Source organism: Mobula hypostoma, chromosome 9 (genome assembly GCF_963921235.1).
Source record: "Mobula hypostoma chromosome 9, sMobHyp1.1, whole genome shotgun sequence".
NCBI classification, from domain to species: domain Eukaryota; kingdom Metazoa; phylum Chordata; class Chondrichthyes; order Myliobatiformes; family Myliobatidae; genus Mobula; species Mobula hypostoma.
In genome coordinates this window covers 3,357,501-3,379,672 of record NC_086105.1, presented here as the reverse complement: position 1 = coordinate 3,379,672, position 22,172 = coordinate 3,357,501, and the positions used below count along the sequence as shown (strand labels likewise).

The window sequence follows — 22,172 nt, the reverse complement described above, 5'->3', positions numbered from 1 at the left end:
CGTTCTAAATGGCCTACCCCTTATTCTTAAATTGTGGCCTCTGGTTCTGGACTTCCCCCAACATTAGGAAGATGTTTCCTGCCTTTAGCGTGTCCAATCCCTTAATAATCCTATATGTTTCAATCAGATCCCCTCTCATCCTTCTAAATTCCAGTGTATACAAGCCCATTTGCTCCAATCTTTCGACATATGACAGTTCCGCCATCCCGGGAGTTAACCTTGTGAACCTACGCTGCACTCCCTCAATAGCAAAAATGTCCTTCCTCAAATTTGGAGACCAAAACTGCAAACAATACTCCAGGTGTGGTCTCACCAGGGCCCCCTACAACTGCCGAAGAAATTTACTTTGAAGTTTGAACTTTGAACATTCACTATGTTTGTGAGGCATGTAAACAGATAATCCAACCAGCAAGCTATAGAGGGACGAAATGGGCTGAGTGTAGATGGGCAGGAAGGTCGGAATGGTAGAGACAGCCAAAGGGCCTTTTTCTCTGCTGTAGCACCCTATGGCTGTAGTACACTATGGCTCGATCATTTAGCTTAATCCAGAGTATTTGTGCATTTGAAGGAGGTTTAACATGGCACAGGCGTAGACAACAACGAGAAGATGATTTTTCAGGGATTCAGCGTGCAACCACCCCTTCAGGCTGCACCACCCAGCAACCCACCAAGTTAATCTTACCCTAATCATGTTATAGCTTATAATGACCAATTAACCTACTAACCAGTATGTCTTTGGACTGTGGGAGGGAGGTGGAGCACCCGGAGGAAACCCACATGCACATGGGAAGGATGTACAGTCTTGCTGACAGAGGTCGCCGGATTTGAACCCCCACCTCCAACACTTCGTAATAGCGTCGCGCTAACTGCTACACTACCATCGTAAACAAGAGAGGTGTGGAGGAAAAGAGGGAGATTTGAGTATAAAAAGAAACAGAAAGTAGAAACAGAAGGCTATTCAGCCCTTTGTGTCTGTCCTACCACTCTCATGCCTAATCCTCTCCACGTTACCATTGTCCTGCTGTCTCCCGTTATCCTTTGTTGTCCTTTGAATCAAGAAAACTGTCCACCTGCTTCTACCTCAAGAAAAGGCATTCATGCTCGAGACCCTCGCCACCCAGGCCATGCCATCCTCTCACTGCCACCATCAGGAAGGAGGTACAGGACTTGAGGTCCCACACTGCCAGGTTCAGGAACAGTTATTAACCCTCAACCATCCAGCTCCTGAACCAGTGTGGACAACTTCACGCACTCAACTCTGAACTGATTTCTCAACCTATGAATTCACATTCAGCGACTCTATAACTCACGTTTGCGATATTGTTTATTGGTTATTGTTTTTCTCTCAGCTCATGCTGGTACACTACCTCAGTTTTTCTTCTTTTCTTCCTCTCTTTTTGCTCTACTTAGTTAATTTAATTTTATGGATTTTATGCATACATTTCTTATTGTAATTTATAGTTTTTGAATTATATATTACAATGTACTGCTGCCTCAAAATAATAAACTTCACAACAAGTGCCGGTGATATTAAACCTGATCCTGATTCTCATTTATCAAGACCTCTTTATTGAGTATATAATGGGCATATTGGACTGGGATTTGCTTGTTCAATCATTTATAAACATTTACCAGAGGAAAAGGTTTTTGCTTGTTGTATTGCAGTCAATGAATTCTTGACCTAATGTTGCAAATGTGGCCATCGATTCTTGCTCCATGTCAGAGGAAAGGGTAATGGAAGGAGGAGACTGAGAGACTGCCGATACTGGAATCTGCAATCTGAACTGGTGGAGGGAGTTGCTGAGGCTGGGGTGCGTGTGTAAAGGGCTATGGAGCTGGTGGATTTCTAAGAATTGTGGCCCACTCAAGGAATTAAGTACTTTCAAGTTCAAGTTTAATATCATCTGACTACATATATACAAGCAAATGAAACAAAGTTCCTCCGGACCACGGCACACCCACAAAATGTACATCACAGCACATAACATTACCATAAATAACTTAAAGTATAATTCAAAAATGCAGCATAGTTAAACAGTAAACAGCTTGCTGTCTGAGTGATGAGATCTCAGTGGTGCCAGGGTATTCATTAGTCTCACAGCCTGAGGGAAGAAGCTGTTCCCCAGTCTGACAGTCCTAGTCCTGATGCTCCTGTACCTCCTTCCTGATGGTCGCGGGTCAGAGAGATTGTGGGACGGGTGCAAGGGAACCTCAATGGTGTTTCGGGTCCTTCACTTGCAATGGTAAAGCTCACAAAAGGGGTGGGGAGGGAGGAAACCCCGGTGATCCTCTTGGCGGTTTGTCGGTTTGTACTAATTTTGTAGATCGTAGTGACCATATTTTAATTTAATTTAAAATTGTTAACCGACTTGCTCCTGATGTTTGTATTTTGTGTATTTAGCGAGTGAATAAACTTCTGTAGTTTCGTTAAAAAAGGAGAAAAGGGGAGTCAATGTTTTATGTCTAGACTCTTTCTCTGGGCTGAGTTAGAGTGGCCCAGGTCCATGTTCCTTCCTAAACACAAGCGGTTCTGCAGGTGCTGAAATCCAGAGTGACACACACAAAATGCTGGAGGTCAGTGGACATCCCTGGAGAGGAGTAAACAGTCGACATTTCGTGCCAAGAACCTTCATCAGGACTACTGCTCCTCACACCTCCTGCTGATCCACCTGGCATCATATGACATAGGAGCAGAATTAGGCCATTTGGCCCATCGAGTCTACTCCACCATCACGGCTAATTCATTTTCTCTCTCCTCCATTCTTCTGTTTTCTCCCCATAACCTTTGACATCATTACTCATCAAGAAACTATCAACCTCCACTTTAAATATACCCAATGAATTTTCCTCCACAGCTGTCTGTGACCATGAATTCCACACATTCACCACCCTTTTGCTAACAAAATTCCTTCCTCAACCCAATTCTGAAGGAATGTTTTTGCATTCTGAGGCTGTGCCCTCTAGGAAACATCCTCTCCCCTCATCCTTCTAAATTCCAGCGAGTACAGGCCCAGATCCATCAAATTCTCACTATATGTTAGCCCTTTCATTCCTGGAATCATTCTCGTGAACCTCCTCTGGATCTTCTCCAATGCCAGCACATCCTTCTTTAGAAAGGTGGCCCAAAACTGCTCACAATACTCCAAGTGCAACCTGACCAATGCTTTTTAGAGCCTCAGACTTACTTCCTTTATGTTCTGGTCCTCTCAAAGTAAATGCTAATATTAATATTAGCATTATGGAGCCCAGCCTTGACTATACCTAAAAATACCACTATCCTGCGGATACAGTTACTAGAATTTGCAACCATCTGCATAAAGAAATCGTTATTTTATTTTGTTTTTTGGAGATACAGCACTTCCAGCCCAATGAGCCTACACCACACAATTACACTCATGTGATCAATTAATCTACTAACTTTGGACTGGGAGGAATTTGAAGCATCCAGAGAAAGGCCATAGGGAGAATGTATAAACAAACAAACTCCTTACAGATAGTGACAAGGACTGAACCCAGGTCACTGGCACTGTAGTGACATTATGCTACACTACCGTGACGCCAGAAATCTCTCCTGCTGCCTGTCCAGATAGGAGAAGCACTGACCTGAAACTGTACCTCTTGTGTTCAAGACTTTGCAGGCAGAGAGAGCCACTCTGAGCGTCCACCTTCTCAATCCCTCTCCGTACTTCGTACATGTGTTGACTGATCTCATGTATTCATTGCTGACAGCACAATCCCCGTATGAGGAACTTCTGATCAGAGTTGATCAGCCCGTACCCGAAGCATTGTAAGAGCTTTAATCAGAGTTGATCAGACCATGCCTAGAGCATTGTGAGCAGTTTTGGGCCCCTTATCTAAGGAAGGATGTGCTGGCACTGGGGAGGGTCCAGAGAAGGAGATTACAGTTACCACCCATCAGGAGCTACAGAGGCCTGAAGACACTCAGTGACTCAGGAACAGCTTCTGCTCCTTCTCCATCAGATGTCTAAATAGTCCCTGAACCAATAAGCAGTATCTTGCTATCCCTTTCTTTCACAATTTTATTTATTTTGTAATATTTTAGTGATTTATATCTTTGCAGTGTCCTGCTGCCACAAGACAACACATTTCCCGTCCTAGAAAATGATGATAATAACCCTGATTCTGGTTCAGTGGAATTAATTTTCTCAGTAAATCAGACAGCGTAAGCAAGGACCCCTTGCACCAGTCATTCTCTGTTAGTCAGAGAGTCATAGAGCACGACAGCATGCAAACAGGCCATTCCTCTCATCTAGTCCATGCCATAAGACCACAAGGCCAGAAAATATAGGAGAAGAATTAGGCCATTTGGCCCATTTCATCATGACTGATCCATTTCACTCTCAGCCCCAATCTTCTGCCCTCTCCCACACATTTACACTCATGTGATCAATTAATCTACTAATTTTGGACTGGGAGGAATTTGAAGCATCCACAGAAAGGCCATAGAGAGAACGTACAAACAAACAAACTCCTTACAGATAGTGGCAAGGACTGAACCCAGGTCACTGGCACTGTAGTAACATTATGCTACACTACCATGATGCCACAAATCTCTCCTGCTGTCTGTCTCGATGGGTGAAGCCCTGACTTGAAACTGTACCTCTTGTGTTCAAGACTTTGCAGGCAGAGAGAGCCGCTCTGAGCACCTACCTTCCTTCTTCGTGCCATGACTAATCAAGAATCTATCAAGCTCTGCTTTAAACATACCCAATGACTTGGCCTCCACAACCATCTGTGGCAATGAATTCCACAGATTCACCACCCTCTGGAAAAATAAATTTCTCCCTACCTCCATTCTAAATGGATGTCCCTCTATTCTGAGGCTGTGTCCTCTGGTCCTGGGCTCTCCCACATTGGGAATTGTCCTCTCCACAGCGCTAAACTATTAACCTGCCTACTCCCATCTCCCTGTACCCAGCCCATACCCCTTTCATCCATGTATGTATCCAAACTTCCCTGAAATATTGCCATCAAACTTGCACCACCACTTCCGTTGGCAGCTCTTCCCACACTCGCACAACCCTCCTAGTGAAGAAATTCCCCTCAGGTTACCTTTAAATACATTACTTTTAAAAGTTTAAAGTAAATTTTATTATCAAAGTACATATATGTCTCCATATACTACCCTAAGATTCATTTTCTTGTGGGTATACTCAGCAAATCTATAGAATAGTGACTATAACAGGATCAATGAAAGATCAACCAGAGTGCAGAAGACAACAAACTGTGCAAATGCAAATATAAATAAATAGCAATAAATAACGAGGACATGAGGTAATGAGATAAAGAGTCCTTAAAGTGAAATCATTGCTTGTGGGAACATCTCAATGGCTGGGCAAGTGAGCGAAATTATCTCCTTTCGTTCAGGAGCCTGATGGTTGAGGAGTAGTAACTATTCTTGAAGCTGGTGGTGCAGGTCCTGAGGCTCTTGCACCTTCTACCTGATTGCAGTAGCAAGAAGGGAGCATGACTTGAATGGTGGGGATCCATGAAGATGGATGCTGCTTTCCGACAACACCATTTCATGTAGATGTGCTCCATGGTTGGGAGGGTTTTACCTGTATTGGACTGGGCCAAATCCACTACCTTTGGTATGATTATCCTTTCAAGGTCGTTGGTGTTCCCATAACAAGCTGTGATGCATAGAGTCAGCACCCTCTTAACCTATGACCTCCAGCTTAAGTCTCACCAACCTGAGGAGAAAAAACCTGCTTGCATTCACCCTATCTAATTTTGGGTACCTTTATAATTTTGTATATCCTGTTGGGCAGAGGAGACAAAAGCTTGAAAGCACATACCAAGGACAGCTTCAATTTCAGTGCTATTGGTCTCTTGAATGGATCTCTCATACACTAAAGGACGAGCTCTTGGTCTCCCAATTTACCTGTCATGGCTCTTTCACCTTATTTACCTGCTTGCATCACTCTCTCTCTAACTACAGCACGATAGGGAACCGAACTGAAGAGACGAAGGAAGGGGTGGTTGGCTCACAATTACAGAAAGCTTGTAGGCAGTGTGAGAGGGAAGGTAAGCAGGGATGTGCTCAGACCGATGGTTTGAGATGTGTCTATTTTAATGCAAGGACTACCATGAACAAAGCAGATGAGCTTAGAGTGTGGATCAGTACTTGGAGCTATGACGTTGTGGCCATTACAGAGACTTGGATGGCTCAGGGGCAGGAATGGCTACCAGGCTTCTGATGTTTCAGAAAGGACAGGGAGGGGGGCAAAAGAGGTGGGGGTGTGGCACTGTTGATCAGAGATAGTGTCACGGCTACAGAAAAGGAGAAAGTCATGGAGGGATTGTCTACTGAGTCTCTGTGGGTGGAAATCAGAAACAGGAAGGGGTCAATAACTTGACTGGGTGTTTTTATAGACTACCCAACAGTAACAGGAGCAGATAGAGAGACAGATGCTGGAAAGGTGTAATAATAACGGGGTTGTTGTGGTGGGAGATTTTAGTTTCCCAAATATTGATTGGCATCTCCCTAGAGCAAGGGGTTTAGATGGAGTGGAGTTTGTTAGATGTGTTCAGGAAGCTTCCTAACACAACATGTAGATAAGCCTAGAAGAGGAGAGGCTGTACTTGATCTGGTATCGGGAAATGAACCTGGTCAGATGTCAGGTCTCTGAGTGGGAGAGCATGTTGGAGATAGTGATCACAATTCTGTCTCCTTTACCATAGCATTGGAGAGGGATAGGAGCAGACAAGTGAGGAAAATGTTTAATTGGAATAAGGGGAAATATGCAGCTATCAGGCAGGAACTTGGAAGTATAAATTGGGAACAGATGTTCTCAGGGAAATGTACGGCAGAAATGTGGCAAATGTTCAGGGGATATTTGCATGACGTTCTGCATAGGTACGTTCCAATGAGACAGTGGAAGGATGGTAGGGTACAGGAACCATGGTGTACAAAGACTGTTGAAAATCTAATCAAGAAGAAAAGAAAAGCTTACAAAAGGTTCAAAAAACTAGGTAATGATAGAGATCTAGAAAATTATAAGGCTAGCAGGAAGGAGTTTAAGAATGAAAGTAGGAGAGCCAGAAGGGGCCATGAGAAGGCCTTGGTGAACAGGATTAAGGGAAACCCCAAGGCATTCTGCAAGTATGTGAAGAGCAAGAGGATGAGCCGTGTGAGAATAGGACCAATAAACTGTGACAGTGGAAATGTGTGTATGGACTTACAGCAGACTGAAAAGCTTGAGCACGTAGATATTAAGAAAGAGGATGTGCTGGAGTTTTTGGAAAGCATCAAGTTGGATAAGTCACCGGGACCGGATGTGATGTACCCCGGGCTACTGTGGGAGGAGATTGCTGAGCCTCTGGCAATGATCTTTGCATCATCAATAGGGACGGGAGACGTTCTGGAGGATTGGAGGGTGGCGGATGTTGTTCCCTTATTCAAGAAAGGGAGTAGAGATAGCCCAGAAAATTACAGACCAGTGAGTCTTACTTCCATGGTTGGTAAGATGATGGAGAAGATCCTGAGAGGCAGGATTTATGAACATTTGGAGAGGCATAATATGATTAGGAATAGTCAGCATGGCTTTGTCAAAGGCAGGTCGTGCCTTACGAGCCTGATTGAATTTTTTGAGGATGTGACTAAACACATTGATGAAGGTAGAGCAGTAGATTTAGTGTACATGGATTTCAGTAAGGCATTTGATAAAGTACCCCATGAAAGGCTTATTGAGGAAGTACAAAGGCATGGGGTCCAAGGGGACATTGTTTTGCGGGATCCAGAACTGGCTTGCCCACAGAAGTCAAAGAGTGGTTGTAGATGGGTCATATTCTTCATGGAGGTCGGTGACCAGTGGTGTGCCTCAGGGATCTGTTCTGCGACCCCTTCTCTTCGTAATTTTTATAAATGATCTGGATGAGGAAGTGGAGGGATGGGTTAGTAAATTTGTTGATGACACAAAGGTTGGGGGTGTTGTGGATAGTGTGGAGGGCTGTCAGAGGTTACAACGGGACATTGATAGGATGCAAAACTGGGCTGAGAAGTGACAGATGGAGTTCAACCCAGATAAGTGTGAGGTGGTTCATTTTGGTAGGCCAAATATGATGGCAGAATATAGTATTAATGGTAAGACTCTTGGCAGTGTGAAGGATCAATGGCACCTTGGGGTCTGAGTCCATAGGACACTCAAAGCTGCTGCACAGGTTGACTCTGTGGTTAAGAAGGCGTACGGTGTATTGGCCTTCATCAACCGTAGGACTGAGTTTAAGAGCCAAAAAGTAATGTTACAGCTGTACAGGACTCTGGTCAGACCCCACTTGGAGTACTGTGCTCAGTTCGATATATCTGAATGACATGTAAAGTTTTTCACTGTATTTTGGTACATCTGTCAATAGGAAATGAATTCCACAGGATTGAAAAAGGCTACAGAGGGTTATAGACTCCCTTATGGGCACCAACCTCCCCGCCGTCAAGGACACCTTCAAAGGGCAATGCCTTGAAAATGCAGCCTCCATCATTACGGATCCTTACCATCCTTTAATGCCACCATCAGGGGGGAGATACAAGAGCATGAAGCCACACACTCTATATTTTAGGAACACACATCAAAGTTGCTGGTGAACGCAGCAGGCCAAGCAGCAGCTGTAGGAAGAGGTGCAGTCGACCTGACGAAGGGTCTCAGCCTGAAACGTCGACTGCACCTCTTCCTACAGATGCTGCTTGGCCTGCTGCGTTCACCAGCAACTTTGATGTGTGTTGCTTGAATTTCCAGCATCTGCAGAATTCCTGTTGTTTGCCTCTATATTTTAGGAACAGCTTTTCCCCTCTATCACTAGATTTCTGAATGGTCCACAAACCCATCAACACTATCTCATTATTGTGCTCTCTTCTTGCCCTGCTTATTTTCTTACATTTCTTTTTGATACCTAAAGTAATTTGTATGTGCTGTACTGTATTCTTGCCGCAAAACAAATTTCACGACATATATCAGTGATAATTTGGGTTTATATTTAGTTTAAGCCCCATCACTCCTACTGGGGGTGAAGACTGGCAGCAGTGGCTCGCCAGAGTCCTCAGACCTGGCTCATTCTTGAATCTGGTCTCTTGAATCCAACATCTTGGTGGAGCCTTCCTTTCCCGGGGATGAGGTCTTTGGAGCTTCTGTTGGGTTTCTGTAACTTTGTGTTTTTTTTAAGGGTTGCTAGCCCCAAGCCTGATAATATGGGTTTAGAGGTGTTGAAAATCGCTGTTTTCTTAATGATACTTTTTATAAGATTCGTACTTTTTAACAAACTCATGTATTTTCCACACTCACTAGCAGAAAGCAATATAGCAGCCAAACTAACAGTTTATCACCTTTCTCATTTTTCATTGGCTAATTATCAGCACATTACCCACGTGATGTTATTTAACTACAGTATGTGGCCTATTAACTAATGTAACACCCTGAGAGAGGTTTCAATGCTAATGCTGTAGAGTATTTCATGTAATGGTCTTTCTGTAGAAGTAACGTGTTCTGCTGGCAGTGTTTGGGTTACCTTAGACAATAAAGGTTGCTTAGGAATGTGTGTCATCCAATCAGGACAGCGGAACTGGGAGAAGGTTCTAGCGAATGCTGGGGGAGCAGTTTTTGTGATGAACACAGAGGTGGGTCGTGGTCATTGTTCAGTGGGAGATGGAGAGAGAAGCTCGAGAGAACTAGCCACAGGATTCGATCCAGCAGGAACGTGCAATCCAATGGATCCCAAGAGGGGATCTTTCACCGGGTATCGGTGAATAGGAGCTGGTCCACCTGAGTACATCGGAAACAACGGTTTCTGGACATTGCTCCGCCGTGCACATTTGACCGTTTAAGTATAATGGGCCCTGTTTTTTTCTTTCTTTCCTTTAATAACTTTTTGCTTAAGTTAGCATTCTTAAATATATTTCTTTATAATTGTGTGCAGTGTATGATCTGTTATTTCTTGTGGACAGGTGATTGCTGGGGGCAGTAAATCGCACAGCATCCACACAAACTAGGGTTTGGGGTTTGGATGGGGGAGACCTCCCAACCTCATGGACATGGTGGGACCAAAGTCATGTTCACCCTTGACGTAGGAAGCCTGAGAAAGGTGGGTGTCTTGCTGTGGAGTCCAGTGGCTGTTAGTGAGGAGCTAATGCACCATGTTTCCAGAGACCCCCACTAAAAGGGGTTTCACTAATTTATCTCTATCTAAGGCATTTTCTTTATCTTTCCATAAAAGTGATAGATTTCTCAGAAGCACCATCTTTATTCTTTTGCCTTAGCATTAATTGCCCTCTTAGCAATGTTTCTCAGCTCGTTCTCTAGTTTGCTTAGTGTCTGTATGTTTGTTTGTACTCTGAAATAAACTGAAACCTTGGAATTAAGATCAGTCTCCTGGAAGATCCCCAAGATCCCCAAGGATCAGAAATTATACTTTATATTTTATACTTTATTATCGCCAAACAATTGATACTAGAACGTACAATCATCACAGCGATATTTGATTCTGCGCTTCCCACTCCCTGGATTACAAATATTAAATATTAAAAAATATTTAAAATAGTAAAAATTAGTAAATATTAAAATTTTAAATTATATATCATAAATAGAAAATAGAAAAATGGAAAGTAAGGTAGTGCAAAAAAACCGAGAGGCAGGTCCGGATATTTGGAGGGTACGGCCCAGATCTGGGTCAGGATCCATTCAGCAAATTGAACAGAGATCCAACAGAGGGATATCAAATCAGCCATGATGGTGGAGCAGAGGCGATGGGTCAATTAAATTAGTTCTACTCCTATGCCTTATGGTCTTATAACAAACCTGACTCTAATTCTGATCCTGACTCTGACTATTTGTTACTTATAAGAGTTTGTTGTGTGTAAATTGGCTGGTCCTCTTTCCTACTTTACAGCAGAGACACTTTGCGGGTGTGAAGTGTTGTAGGACGTACTAAAAGGGAAAGCGAATATCAACTGATACGTTTAAAACTTTCAGCAATCTACACCTCACCACCCACCTTTCACAGACTTTCTGTTTAAGGAGGTTAAGACAGTTCTCCGCACTTTCTTCAGCTTTGCACAGTTTCTGCTGGGGGAGGCAATGGGTGGGGACCTGGAGCTTGGTGCCGACCTCCTGCAGTTGCTTTGGCTGGATGTTCTTTATCCACTCAGTCTTCCCAACCTGCAGAACAAAGTGAAGGTAGTCAGTCAAGGGGCACCACGGTAGGGTAGCAGTTAGCACAACTCTATTACATCTCAGAGCATCAGAGTTCAGAGTGCAATTCTGGCACCATCTGTAAGAAGTTTGTACATCCTTAGTGTGAGTGCGTGGATTTCCTCCAGGTGCTCTGGTTTCCTCCCACAGTCCAAAGATGTACCGGTTACTTGGTTAATTAGTCATTATAAATTGTCCAGTGACTAGGCTAGGGGTAGTAGGTGGGTGCTGGGCCGTGCGGCTTGTCGGGCCGCAAAGCCTCTTCCATGATGTATCTCTAAATAAAAATAAATAAATAAAGTAATAAATAAGCATTCAATCCCCGGCAGGACAGGTGTCCCCACCTCCACTAAATCAGAATGCTCAGCTTCAAAGCTCATTCAGGATTTTAGACCCAGAACCTTGGTTGACCTGACAGTGATTTCCTGAAGCCCCTCTTCCCTAAACATTTTGAGTGTCGCATGAACTGGGAGAAGAGGAAATAGGAAAGGTGGTTCTTCCAGTGGGATGTAGGCCAAACACAGGCAAGTGGAAATAGCTTAAAAGGGCATCTTGGCTGGCATGGGTGCAGATGGGAAAAAGGGCCTGATTCATACTATGAACTATTTGCTGTCTCTGGTGTCTCTACATCTAGACCTTGACCTTTCAAATCTCACCTCAGCCTTCACGTTAAAGGAAACTGTCCCTATCTATCCAAACTATCCTTGTGTCTGCACTCCCTCGTCCTGGAACCCATTCTCATAGATCCTTTCTAAACCAGGTGTTCATGGATGCCTCGGTTAATGGTAGAGGTCCGTGGCAGGTTCTAGACCTTCTCCAATGGGAAGTGGTTGAGGCAGATACAATACAATAACAGACAGCTGGACAGGTACATGGATGGGAAAAGTTTAGAAGGCTATGTGTTGAATGGTGAGGAAATGAATGGTTGTCATGGTTAGCATGGACCAACTGGGCCGAAGGGCCTGATTCTGCTCTATCACTCTGTCTTCACCTCGTTTTTATTGTGTGCTGACCAGAGTTGAAATCAATACTCCATTTGAGGCCAGTCAAGTATTGTATGTCTGGAATTGTCTGGAATGATTCCGGAAGACTGGAAAATTGCAAATGTCACTCCACTCTTCCAGAAGGGAGAGAGGCAGAAGAAAGGAAACTATAGGCCAGTTAGTCTGACCTCAGTGGCTGGGAAGATGTTGGAGTTGATTGTTAAGGATGTGGTTTCGGGATACTTGGAGGCATGTGATAAAATAGCATGGTCAGCATGGTTTCCTCAAGGGAATATCTTACCCGACAAATCTGCTGGAATTCTTTGAAGAAATAACAAGCAGGGTTGATAAAGGAGAATTGGTTGATGTCATGTATTGACCATCAGAAGGCCTTTGACAAAGTGCCCCAGATGAGACTGCTTAACAAGCTACGAGCCCATGGTATTACAAGAAAGATTCTAGCATGGATAAAGCAGTGGCTGATTGGCAGGAGGCAAAGAGTGGGAATAAAGGGAGCCTTTTCTGGTTGGCTGCCAGTAACTAGTGGTGTTCCACAGGGGTCTGGATTGCAACCAATTCTTTTTACATTATTTGACAATGATTTGGATGATGGAGTTGATGGATTTGTTGCAAAGTTTGGAGACAATATTGAAGATAGGTGGAGGGGTAGATTGTTTTGAGGAAGTAGAGAAGGTACAGAAGGATTTAGGCAAATTAGGAGAATAGGCAAAGAAGTGGCAGATGGTATACAGTGTCGGGAAATGTATGGTCATGAACTTTAGAATGAAAAATGAAAGGGTTGTCTATTTTCTAAAGGAAGAAAATACCAAAAATTGAAATGTAAAGGGATTTGAAAGTCCTTGTGCAGAACACCCTAAAGGTTAATTTGCAGGTTGAGTCTGTGGTGAGGAAGGCAAATGTGATGATAGCTTTCATTTCAAGAAGACTAGAATATCAAAGCAAAGTTGTAATGTTGAGGCTTTATAAAGCATTGGTGAGGCCCCACTTGTATTGTGAGCAGGTTTGGGCCCCTTCTCTTAGAAAGGATGTGCTGAAACTGGAGAGGGGTCAAAGGAGGTTCATGAAAATAATTCCAGGTTTGAATGGCTTGTCATATGAAGAGCAGTTGATGGCTCTGGGCCTGTATTCACTGGAGTTCAGAAGAATGAGAGGTGACCTCATTGAAACATTTCGAATGGTGAAAGGCCTTGAGAGAGTGAATGTGGAGAGGATGTTTCCTATGGTGGGAAAGTCTAAGACCAGAGGAAACAGCCTCAGGATTGAGGGGTGTCCTTTCAGAATGGAGATGAGGAGGCATTTCTTTAGCCAGAGAGTGTATCTGTGGAATTATTTGCCACAGGCAATTGTGGAGGTCAAGTCCATATGTATGTTTAATGCAGAGCCTGATAGATTCTTCCGCTAATGCCCCACCTCCCCCTCGTACCCCATCCGTTATTTATTTATATACACACATTCTTTCTCTCTCTCTCTCCTTTTTCTCCCTCTGTCCCTCTGACTATACCCCTTGCCCATCCTCTGGGTTTTACCCCCCCCCCCGGCTTTTCCTTCTCCCTGGGCCTCCTGTACCATGATCCTCTCATATCCCTTTTGCCAATCACCTGTCCAGCTCTTGGCTCCATCCCTCTCCCTCCTGTCTTCTCCTATCATTTTGGATCTCCCCCTCCCCCTCCCACTTTCAAATCTCTTACTAGCTCTTCCTTCAGTTAGTCCTGACGAAGGGTCTCGGCCCGAAACGTAGACTGTACCTCTTCCTAGAGATGCTGCCTGGCCTGCTGCGTTCACCAGCAACTTTGATGTGTGTTGCTTGATAGATTCTTGATTGGTCAGGGCATGAGAAGTTTTGGGGAGAAGGCAGAAGATTGGAGCTGAGAGGAAAACTAGATCAGCCATGGTGAAATGGAGGAGCAGACTCGATGGGCCAAATGGCCCAATTGTGCTCCAATGTATTATGGTCTTACAGTATAACATAAGAATATGAGCCAGAAGCAGGAGTCAGCCATTCGGCCTGTCAGTCTGATGCACCATTGAATAAGATCATGCCTGATCTGGTCATGGACACAGCTCCACCAACCTGCCTTTTCCCCAGAACCCTTAATTCTCCTGCTATACAAAAATCTATCTAACTGTGTCTTAAATAGATTTATAGATAGCTCCTATACCTTCCCTGGACAGAGAATCACACAGATTCACTATTCTCTGGGAAAAGCAGTTTCTCCTCATCTCTGTCCTAAATCTGCTCCCCCAAATCTTGAGGCTTTGTCCTGAAGTTCCAGTCTCACCTACCAGTTGAATCAATTTTCCTGCCTTCATCCTATCTACAAGATCTCCTCTCGTGCTTCTGAAATCCAGTGAGTATAGCTCCAGATGACTCAATCTCTCCTCAGAGACAAACTGAATCCCCTTATCTCTGGAATCAATCTGGTGCATCTTCTCTGCACTGCCTCTGAAGTCGGTATATCTTTCCTCAAGTCAGGAGACCTAGAACTTCATGCAAGTGTTACTACACTGAAGAAGTACTTCATTAGTTGTGATATTTTTTTGGATAGGCTTTATTTGTAAGTCTCCATGATATTCTTACCTCAGACTCCCGGAAGCAGTTTACGAAGTCATCGAAGGAAATCCGTGACAAGCCAGCGATTCCTAAGCTGCAAAGGAAGAGATGAGTGTGGACACAGTCTGTAGTTTACCCACCGGCAGGAAGAAATGTAACCCAAGGCTTGAGAGGAATCTTTGTGAGTTTGTGATTCTCAAGTTGTTTAACATAGAACAGTACAGGCACATTGTATTGTACGAAGGAACCACATACGTTCATCCATTATGTGTCGTGTCGTATGACTTAGGTAATCACGGTCTTTCCATGACCATGATTGTTCTTGGCAAATTTTTCTACAGAAGTGGTTAGTGGACAATGTCTTTACAAGACGGGTACTCATATGGCCATCCACCACCTGCTCCCATGGGCACGTGACCCTGATTGGGGAGCTAAGCAGGTGCTACACCTTGTCCAAGGGTGACCTGCAGGCTAGAGGAGGGAAGGAGCACCTTACACCTCCTTTGGTAGAGACATAACTCCACCCTGCTACCCTAACCATATATGTAAGGGTTTTATGACAGCTGTCCTTGAGCCTGATATTCTCACCAATGAAATACAAGCTTTACTGAAGTGGAGAGTATTCTATCAATCTTATTTGTCATCTCACCTGGGACAAAGTGCCATTCTCAACTGGAACCCCACTGCCATTCTGAACACTCATATCCTCCCCCCAAACCCCTGGCCCCACAGGTCCACTGTAATGTCTACAAACCGCAGAGCGATTACTCAGCTCTGCTGTTCTGCCTTCCTGATGGCTGGTCCATTTGCAGGTTGTGTCGCTGGAAACTTGGCACCTATTGCACAACTCACGTGCCCTTGAACCAGCAGCCTTCATGCACCGTTTCAGCTGGGCACCTTGCTGAGTCAGTCCACCAGCAGGAAGGCAGGCTCGCTTCGCCACAGGATGCTATCTAACGTGAGACTTCTCCAAAATGCTTTCACAGAAACCTTAAATATAGAACTAAAAACAGTACAGCACATTACAGGCTGTGATGTGTAGGTCTTGTAACCTACTCTGAAATCACTCTAACCCTTCATTTGATAGCCCTCTATTCCAATATCATCCATGTGCCTATTTAAGAGTCTCTTAAATGTCCCTAAAGTATCTGCCTCTACCACCACCTCTGGCAGGGTGTTCCACACGCAGGCCACTCCCTGTGTGAAACACACAAAATGCTGGAGGAACTCAGCAGCTGTGGAGAACAATAAGGAGTTGACAATTCGGGCCGAGATCCTTCATCAGTACTCCACACACCATCTGATCTAGATACAAACTCCCAGGTGGATTTGAATCTACACTGCGACTTGGATCATGTTATAGTCTCAGAATTTCAGATAACCAGCCTTTCCTGTTTGTGTAAGAACTGGGCAGTTCCATTGAAAAGTCAACCATCTGCAACATTAACTCAGTTTTTCTCTTTCCACAGATGCTGGCTGGCCAGTTGGCCAATTCTTTCATGTGCTGTCTCTCCTTCTTTTTACATCATCCCTTGAGGCCCTCTGTTGTTTGGGATTGATAGATGTTTCATCCCAGCTGTCTACATCATACACAAGCCAGGCAGTACGATATGAAGAGCAGGCTGTTGCCCATTCAGCAGGCTTCCCCTCTCCACACACCTGATCAACCGAAAGGAATGGCAGAGACTGATACAGTTCGGTATAAGCAACATCACAGAAGTTGCCAGGCAGCAGTGAATTTAACGTAGGGCTGCCTTAGGGCCTCCAGCTCTGGATTATTCCTCAGTTTTCCTCATGACACCTTCCCCATGAGAAGGTATAGCCACAAGGCAGCGGAAGTCAGAGTTTTCCTTCTCGTAGATGAGCTGCCAACCACAGCTGATGAGCTCCATCTGCTCAAAGTGACTGGTTTTAGCGTGCCAGTAAGCTGCCTATGCCCATGCTCCTGTCAGTGGAAATGGTTCTGCTGCGTTTAATAGCAAAGCCACACATGAAGGCCAGGAGCTGGACTTGGTTGTCAGAGGCTATTTGAGAGGCACGCCACTGGGAGCGTTTAATAGGTAGTGGGAGCTTGACCCACGACCACTCCCGGCGATAACAACCTTAAGGAACCCTAACCCTAGTACATCCGTCCAATCAGATCAGACCAATTGTGCCACCTGCACACCTGAGTTACCGGGAAAGGTAAGGACTTCATTCCCTGGAGTTTAGGAGAATGAGGGAGATTTCACAGAGGTATATAAAATTACAAGGGTATAGATAAGGTAAATGCAGCAAGTCTTTTTCCACTGAGGTTGAGTGATATAAGAATTAGACATCATAACTTAAGGATGAAAGGTGAAATATTTAGAGGGACCCTGGGGGGTGAGACTAGAACTGGAGGTAATGGGTTCAGGGTGAATGGTTGAATGTTTAAGGGGAACCTGAGAGGGAACTCTTCACTCAGAAACTGGTGAGAGTGTGGAATGAGCTGCCAGCAGAACTGGTGAATGTGAGTCTGATATAGTCACTTACAAGGAGTCTGGATAAGTATATGGGTAGGAGGGTTAGGGTGCAGGTGTGGGTCAATGCAGCCAGACAGATTAATAGCTATGCATGGACTAGATAGGCCAAAGGGCCTGTTACTGTACTAGAGTATTCTGTGACTGTCTCTAGATGGGACAAATGGCCTGTTACTGTACTGGAGTGTTCTGTGACTATGATTCTACCTCTGGTGCTGATCTCATCACAGAAATTCCTCCAATCTCTCCATACTCACCCTCTTTGCCACTCTGATATTCCCAGAATGAATGAGGGGTCTTTGATCCAGAACATTGACTCTTTCTCTCCCCGTAATTGCTGCCTGACTGTTGAGTGTTTCTGTGTGTTCTGCTTTTATTATGGATTTCCAGCATCTGCATTATCTTGTCCATTATTACAACTGATAACTCAGCTTGCAGCATTGATAACTAGGGCTCCTACACTCCACCCCCACCCCCATATCCCAGACAAGGTTTACCAGCAAAGAAGGAAGGAGGTACAGGAGCCTCAGGACCTACACCACCAGGTTCAGGAACAGTTATTACCCCTCAACCATCAGGCTCTTGAACTAGAGGGGTTAACTTCACTCAACATCACTTGTCCCATCACTGAACTGTTCCCACAACCTATGGACTCACTTTCAAGGAGTCTTCATCTCATGCTCTCAATATTTATTGCGTATTTATTATTATTTTTTCTTTCTTTGTGTACTTGCACAGTTTGCTGTCTTTTGCACATAGGTTGTCCACCCCGTTGGTCCAGTCTTTCATTGATTCTATTATGATGATGGCAGTAAATGGCGACTCCTTTGCTTGTATCTTTGGAAACAGCTCTATTTCCATCTTTAATATCTTATTTTTCTCTTTCAGGGTTCTTTTGAAGACCCTGACCTGGGATTACACGCTGACTATGGTTCTTTGCGGGAATGGGACCCGCTCTCGGGGTTTCATAACTGGCCGTTGTTCGGCCTAAGAGTTCAGCTTGGCTTTGGAGGCCTAGGATCTCGGGGCTCTGGAGATGGGTGGATCGAAGGTCGGTGTCACAACAGAAGACCCATGTATCGTCGGGGGAGTCGGAATATCTACGGCTGTGTGCCCAGAGACTCGAGATCTTTGGGAACAGAGCTGGAAAAAAGCAACATAACGGACTTTTAACATTGCAAACCAGCAAGTTGTTTGTTATGTCTCCCCTCTCGCTGTGAAATGGAGACAGCTCTTTCTCCCTTATTAGGGAGAGAGAGAGCCTGTGTTATGTCGAATGCCGGGTGAACAATGTAGTCTTTGGGTAACTGCAAGTTTGTCTTTACTGTTGCTTTTGCTGCACACCAAGTGCTCGGTGGTGGGCGCTGATGCTTTTTTTGCCAGTGTTGCTTGCTGCAGTTTACACGCGGGAGGGAGGGGAGCTGGGATGGGACTTTGGGGTTCTAACATGTCATTAATTCTTTGGGGCACTCCTCTGTTTTCATGGATAGTTGTAAAGAAAAAAGTATTTCAGGATGTATATTGTATACAATTCTCTGACATTAAATGTACATTTGAAAGCTTTGATTATTGGATTTATCGCATATGCCCGCTAGGAAATAAATCTTGGGGTTGCATATGGTGATATATATGTACTTTGATAATAAATTTACTTTGAACTTTGAATCCATGGGGAAATAACCAGACATGCAGAACAAGCACTGAGCTCTGATCGTTTTTGTTTGGAGAATAGGCCTTTCCTCTCCAATGAGCTACACCACCCAGCAACCCACCAATTTAATCCAGCATAATCTCAGCACCATTTACAATCACCAATTAACCTACTAACTACCAATTTAATCCAGCGTAATCTCAGCACCATTTACAATGACCAATTAACCTACTAGGCAGTACATTTTTGGACTACAGGAGGAAACCAGAGCACATTCAAAGGGAGGACGTAGAAACTCCTTACAAACGGTGCCGGAATTGAACCTGAACTCTGAGTCACCAAGCGTCACTCCAGCTGCAGCAAAGGTCTGCTCAGAAGTGCAGTTAAAGGAAAAGTAGAAATATATCTGTTATTAATGTACGTACAGAATACATCACTATATACCAGCTTGAGATTCATCTTCTTGCAGGCATATACAATAAAGGAAAGAAAGACAACAGAATTTATGTAAAACTGTACATAAATAAAGACTGACAAACAACTGATGTCCAAAGACAAACTATGCAATATATACTTTACATACAGTGTGTATGTATATAGATATACACATATATTAGTGAGAATAATAAAGATAATAGTTACCTGCCAAGGAGATTGTTAACTTGCTGAGTGGTTAAGTATCCACACAAATTCCATAGAATCCTTGTGAAGGCTTCCCTGCAGTAGCAGAATTAGTGAACATTCAGTAAGCGTCAGCAACAACAGTTGTAATTGTAACACACACAAAATGCTGCAGGGACTCAGCAGGTCAGGCAGAATTCATAGAGATGATTAAACAGTCGGCAGTTGGGGCTGAGGCCCTTCATCAGGCCCGGAAAGGAAGGGAGATAGCAGAATAAGGAGGTGCGGGGAGGGGAGGGGAAGGAGTACAAGCTGGCAGGTGATAGGTGAGGCCCTGTGAGGAGGAATGTGGGTGGGGATGATGTGAGAAGCTGCGAGAGGATTGGTGGAAGAGGTAAAGGGCTGAAGAAGAAGGAATCTGATAGGAGATGAGAGTGGACCATGGGAGAAAGGGAAGGATAAGGACACCTGAGTGAGGTGAAGAGAAGAGAGAGGGTGAGAGGGGAGCCAGAATGGGGAGTGGAGAAGGAGAGAACGGGGAAGGAGTGGAAAAAGTCGGAAGTACCAAGATGACAGTGATGTAGTTGTGTGGTTTCTTTAGATAATACAAAGTTTCAAGCTACTTCACGGGTAAGTTATTAAGTGCACTTTGGTGAAGGGGAGGTTTGGAGAAACCATAAAGGGAGGAGGGAGGAGCATGGATAGATGAGGAGGGGATTCCACACTTGGGGTCCTGACAGCAGATGGCATGGCTGTCTGTGGTAGGAGAGACGAGAATCAGGCAGAGGTGATATAACACATAGAACATACAACATACAAGATGCAACATAGACCACTACAGCTTCAGCCCACAATGTTGAGCCACACCAATGAAATTAGTAATCAAATGGCCAACTATATGAATCCCTTCTGCCTTACACAATGTCTATATCCTTCCACTTTCCTCACATTCATGTGCCTATTTAAACATCTTGTAGAAGTCCCTAATGTTTCTGGCTCTACACCACCCCAGGCAGCACATTCCAGGCACCCACCACTCTGTGTGTAAAAAACTTACCCTTCACATCTCCTTTGAAATTACCCGCTCATTTAGACATTTCAACCTGGGAGAAAGATGCTGTCTATCTACTCTAGCAACAGGAATTCGGCAGATGCTGGAAATTCTCTACTCTAGCTATGCCTCTCATAATCTCTATCAAATCTCCACTGCTCCAGAGAAAACAACCCGTGTTTGTCTAACCTTTCATGCTCTCTAATCCAGAGGCATCCTGGTAAACTTCTTTTATACCCTCTACAAAGCCTCGACATCCTTCCCATAATGGAGTGACCAGGACTGTATGCAATACTCCAAATGCAGCCTAACTATAAGACCATAGGACACAGGAGCAGAATTAGGCCATTTGGCCCAACAAGCCTGCTCCACCATTTCATCATAGCTGATCAATTTCCCTCTCAGCCCCAATCTCCTGCCTTCTTCCCGTATCCCTTCATGCCCTGACCAATCAAGATAAGCCATCTGCACTCGGTTTTCCATAGATAAGTCAAGAAGTAAGGTGCACTGAAGTAGATTGAGGAATCAGTTCTTTATTGTGCAAGAGGTTCATTCAAGAGTGATAACAGTGGGATAGAATTGAAAAGCTTGTTTAGTACAGATCAGAGCATTACACAGTGCATTGGGGTAGCTCAAGGTAAAACATTAACAAAATGCAGATTAAAGTGTTACAATTGCAGAGAAAGTGCAGTGCAGGCAGACAGTAAGCTGCAAGGTCATAACAAGGTAGATTATGAGGTCAAGAGTCCATCTTGTACTAGGGAACCATTCAATGCTTTTATAACAGCGGGGTAGAAACTGTCCTTGAGCCTGGTGATATGTGCTTTCAGGCTTTTGTATCTTCTGCCCGATGGGAGAGGGGAGAAGTGAGAATGTCTCGGGTAGGTGGCATCGTCACCTCCTTACCATCAGTCTCTCTGACGAAGGGTCTTGGCAGTTCATTCCTCTCCATAGATGCTGCTTGACCTGCTGAAGTCCTCTGGCAGTTTGTGTGTGTTGTGATTAGTCATACTGCAACTCTTAGTCAGTGTAACAATAATTACCAACAATAATTAACGATGATGAACTGCTGACACATTCCACACATCCTGTGCTCTTTCATCATTTGCTGTAAATACTAACAACAATATTGCAAGACCCAGATGTGTGATTACACACAAAACGCTGGAGGAACACAGCAGGCCAGGCAGCATCTAATGGAAAAGAGTAAAGAGTCAACATTTTGGGCTGAGACTCCACATCAGCACTGGGAAAAACCAGATTAGAGTTCAGAGTGGTGGGGGGGGAGGAGAGGAAGAAGTACAGGGTAGTGGGTGGGAGGTGAAACCTGGAGAGGGGAGCGGTGAACTAAAGAGCTGGGAAGTTGACTGGTGAAAGAGATACAGGGCTGGAGAAGGGGGAATCTGATAGGAGAGGACAGATAGTCAGGGAAGAAAGGGAAAGGGAAGAAGCACCAGAGAGAGGTGATGGGTAGGTAGGGAGATAAGATGAGAGAGGGAAATGGGAAAAGAGAATGGTGAAGGAGAATGGGGGTGCAATTACCAAGTTTGAGAAATTGATGTTCATGCCATCAGGTTGGAAACTACTCAGATGGA

General features: G+C 44.4%; 1 protein-coding gene across 1 annotated transcript in view; it reads right to left on the bottom strand.

Moving 5' to 3' along the window:
* LOC134352297 (uncharacterized) overlaps positions 1 to 22,172 on the bottom strand; it is a 130,230-nt gene that overhangs the window by 91,005 nt on the left and 17,053 nt on the right. The window contains exons 4-6 of the mRNA XM_063059588.1: positions 19,548 to 19,622; positions 14,781 to 14,847; positions 11,002 to 11,165 (exon numbers count right to left, since the gene is read on the bottom strand). Of these exons, the coding sequence (XP_062915658.1) occupies positions 11,002 to 11,165; positions 14,781 to 14,847; positions 19,548 to 19,622 (306 nt within the window). The remainder of the gene's footprint in view (positions 1 to 11,001; positions 11,166 to 14,780; positions 14,848 to 19,547; positions 19,623 to 22,172) is intronic.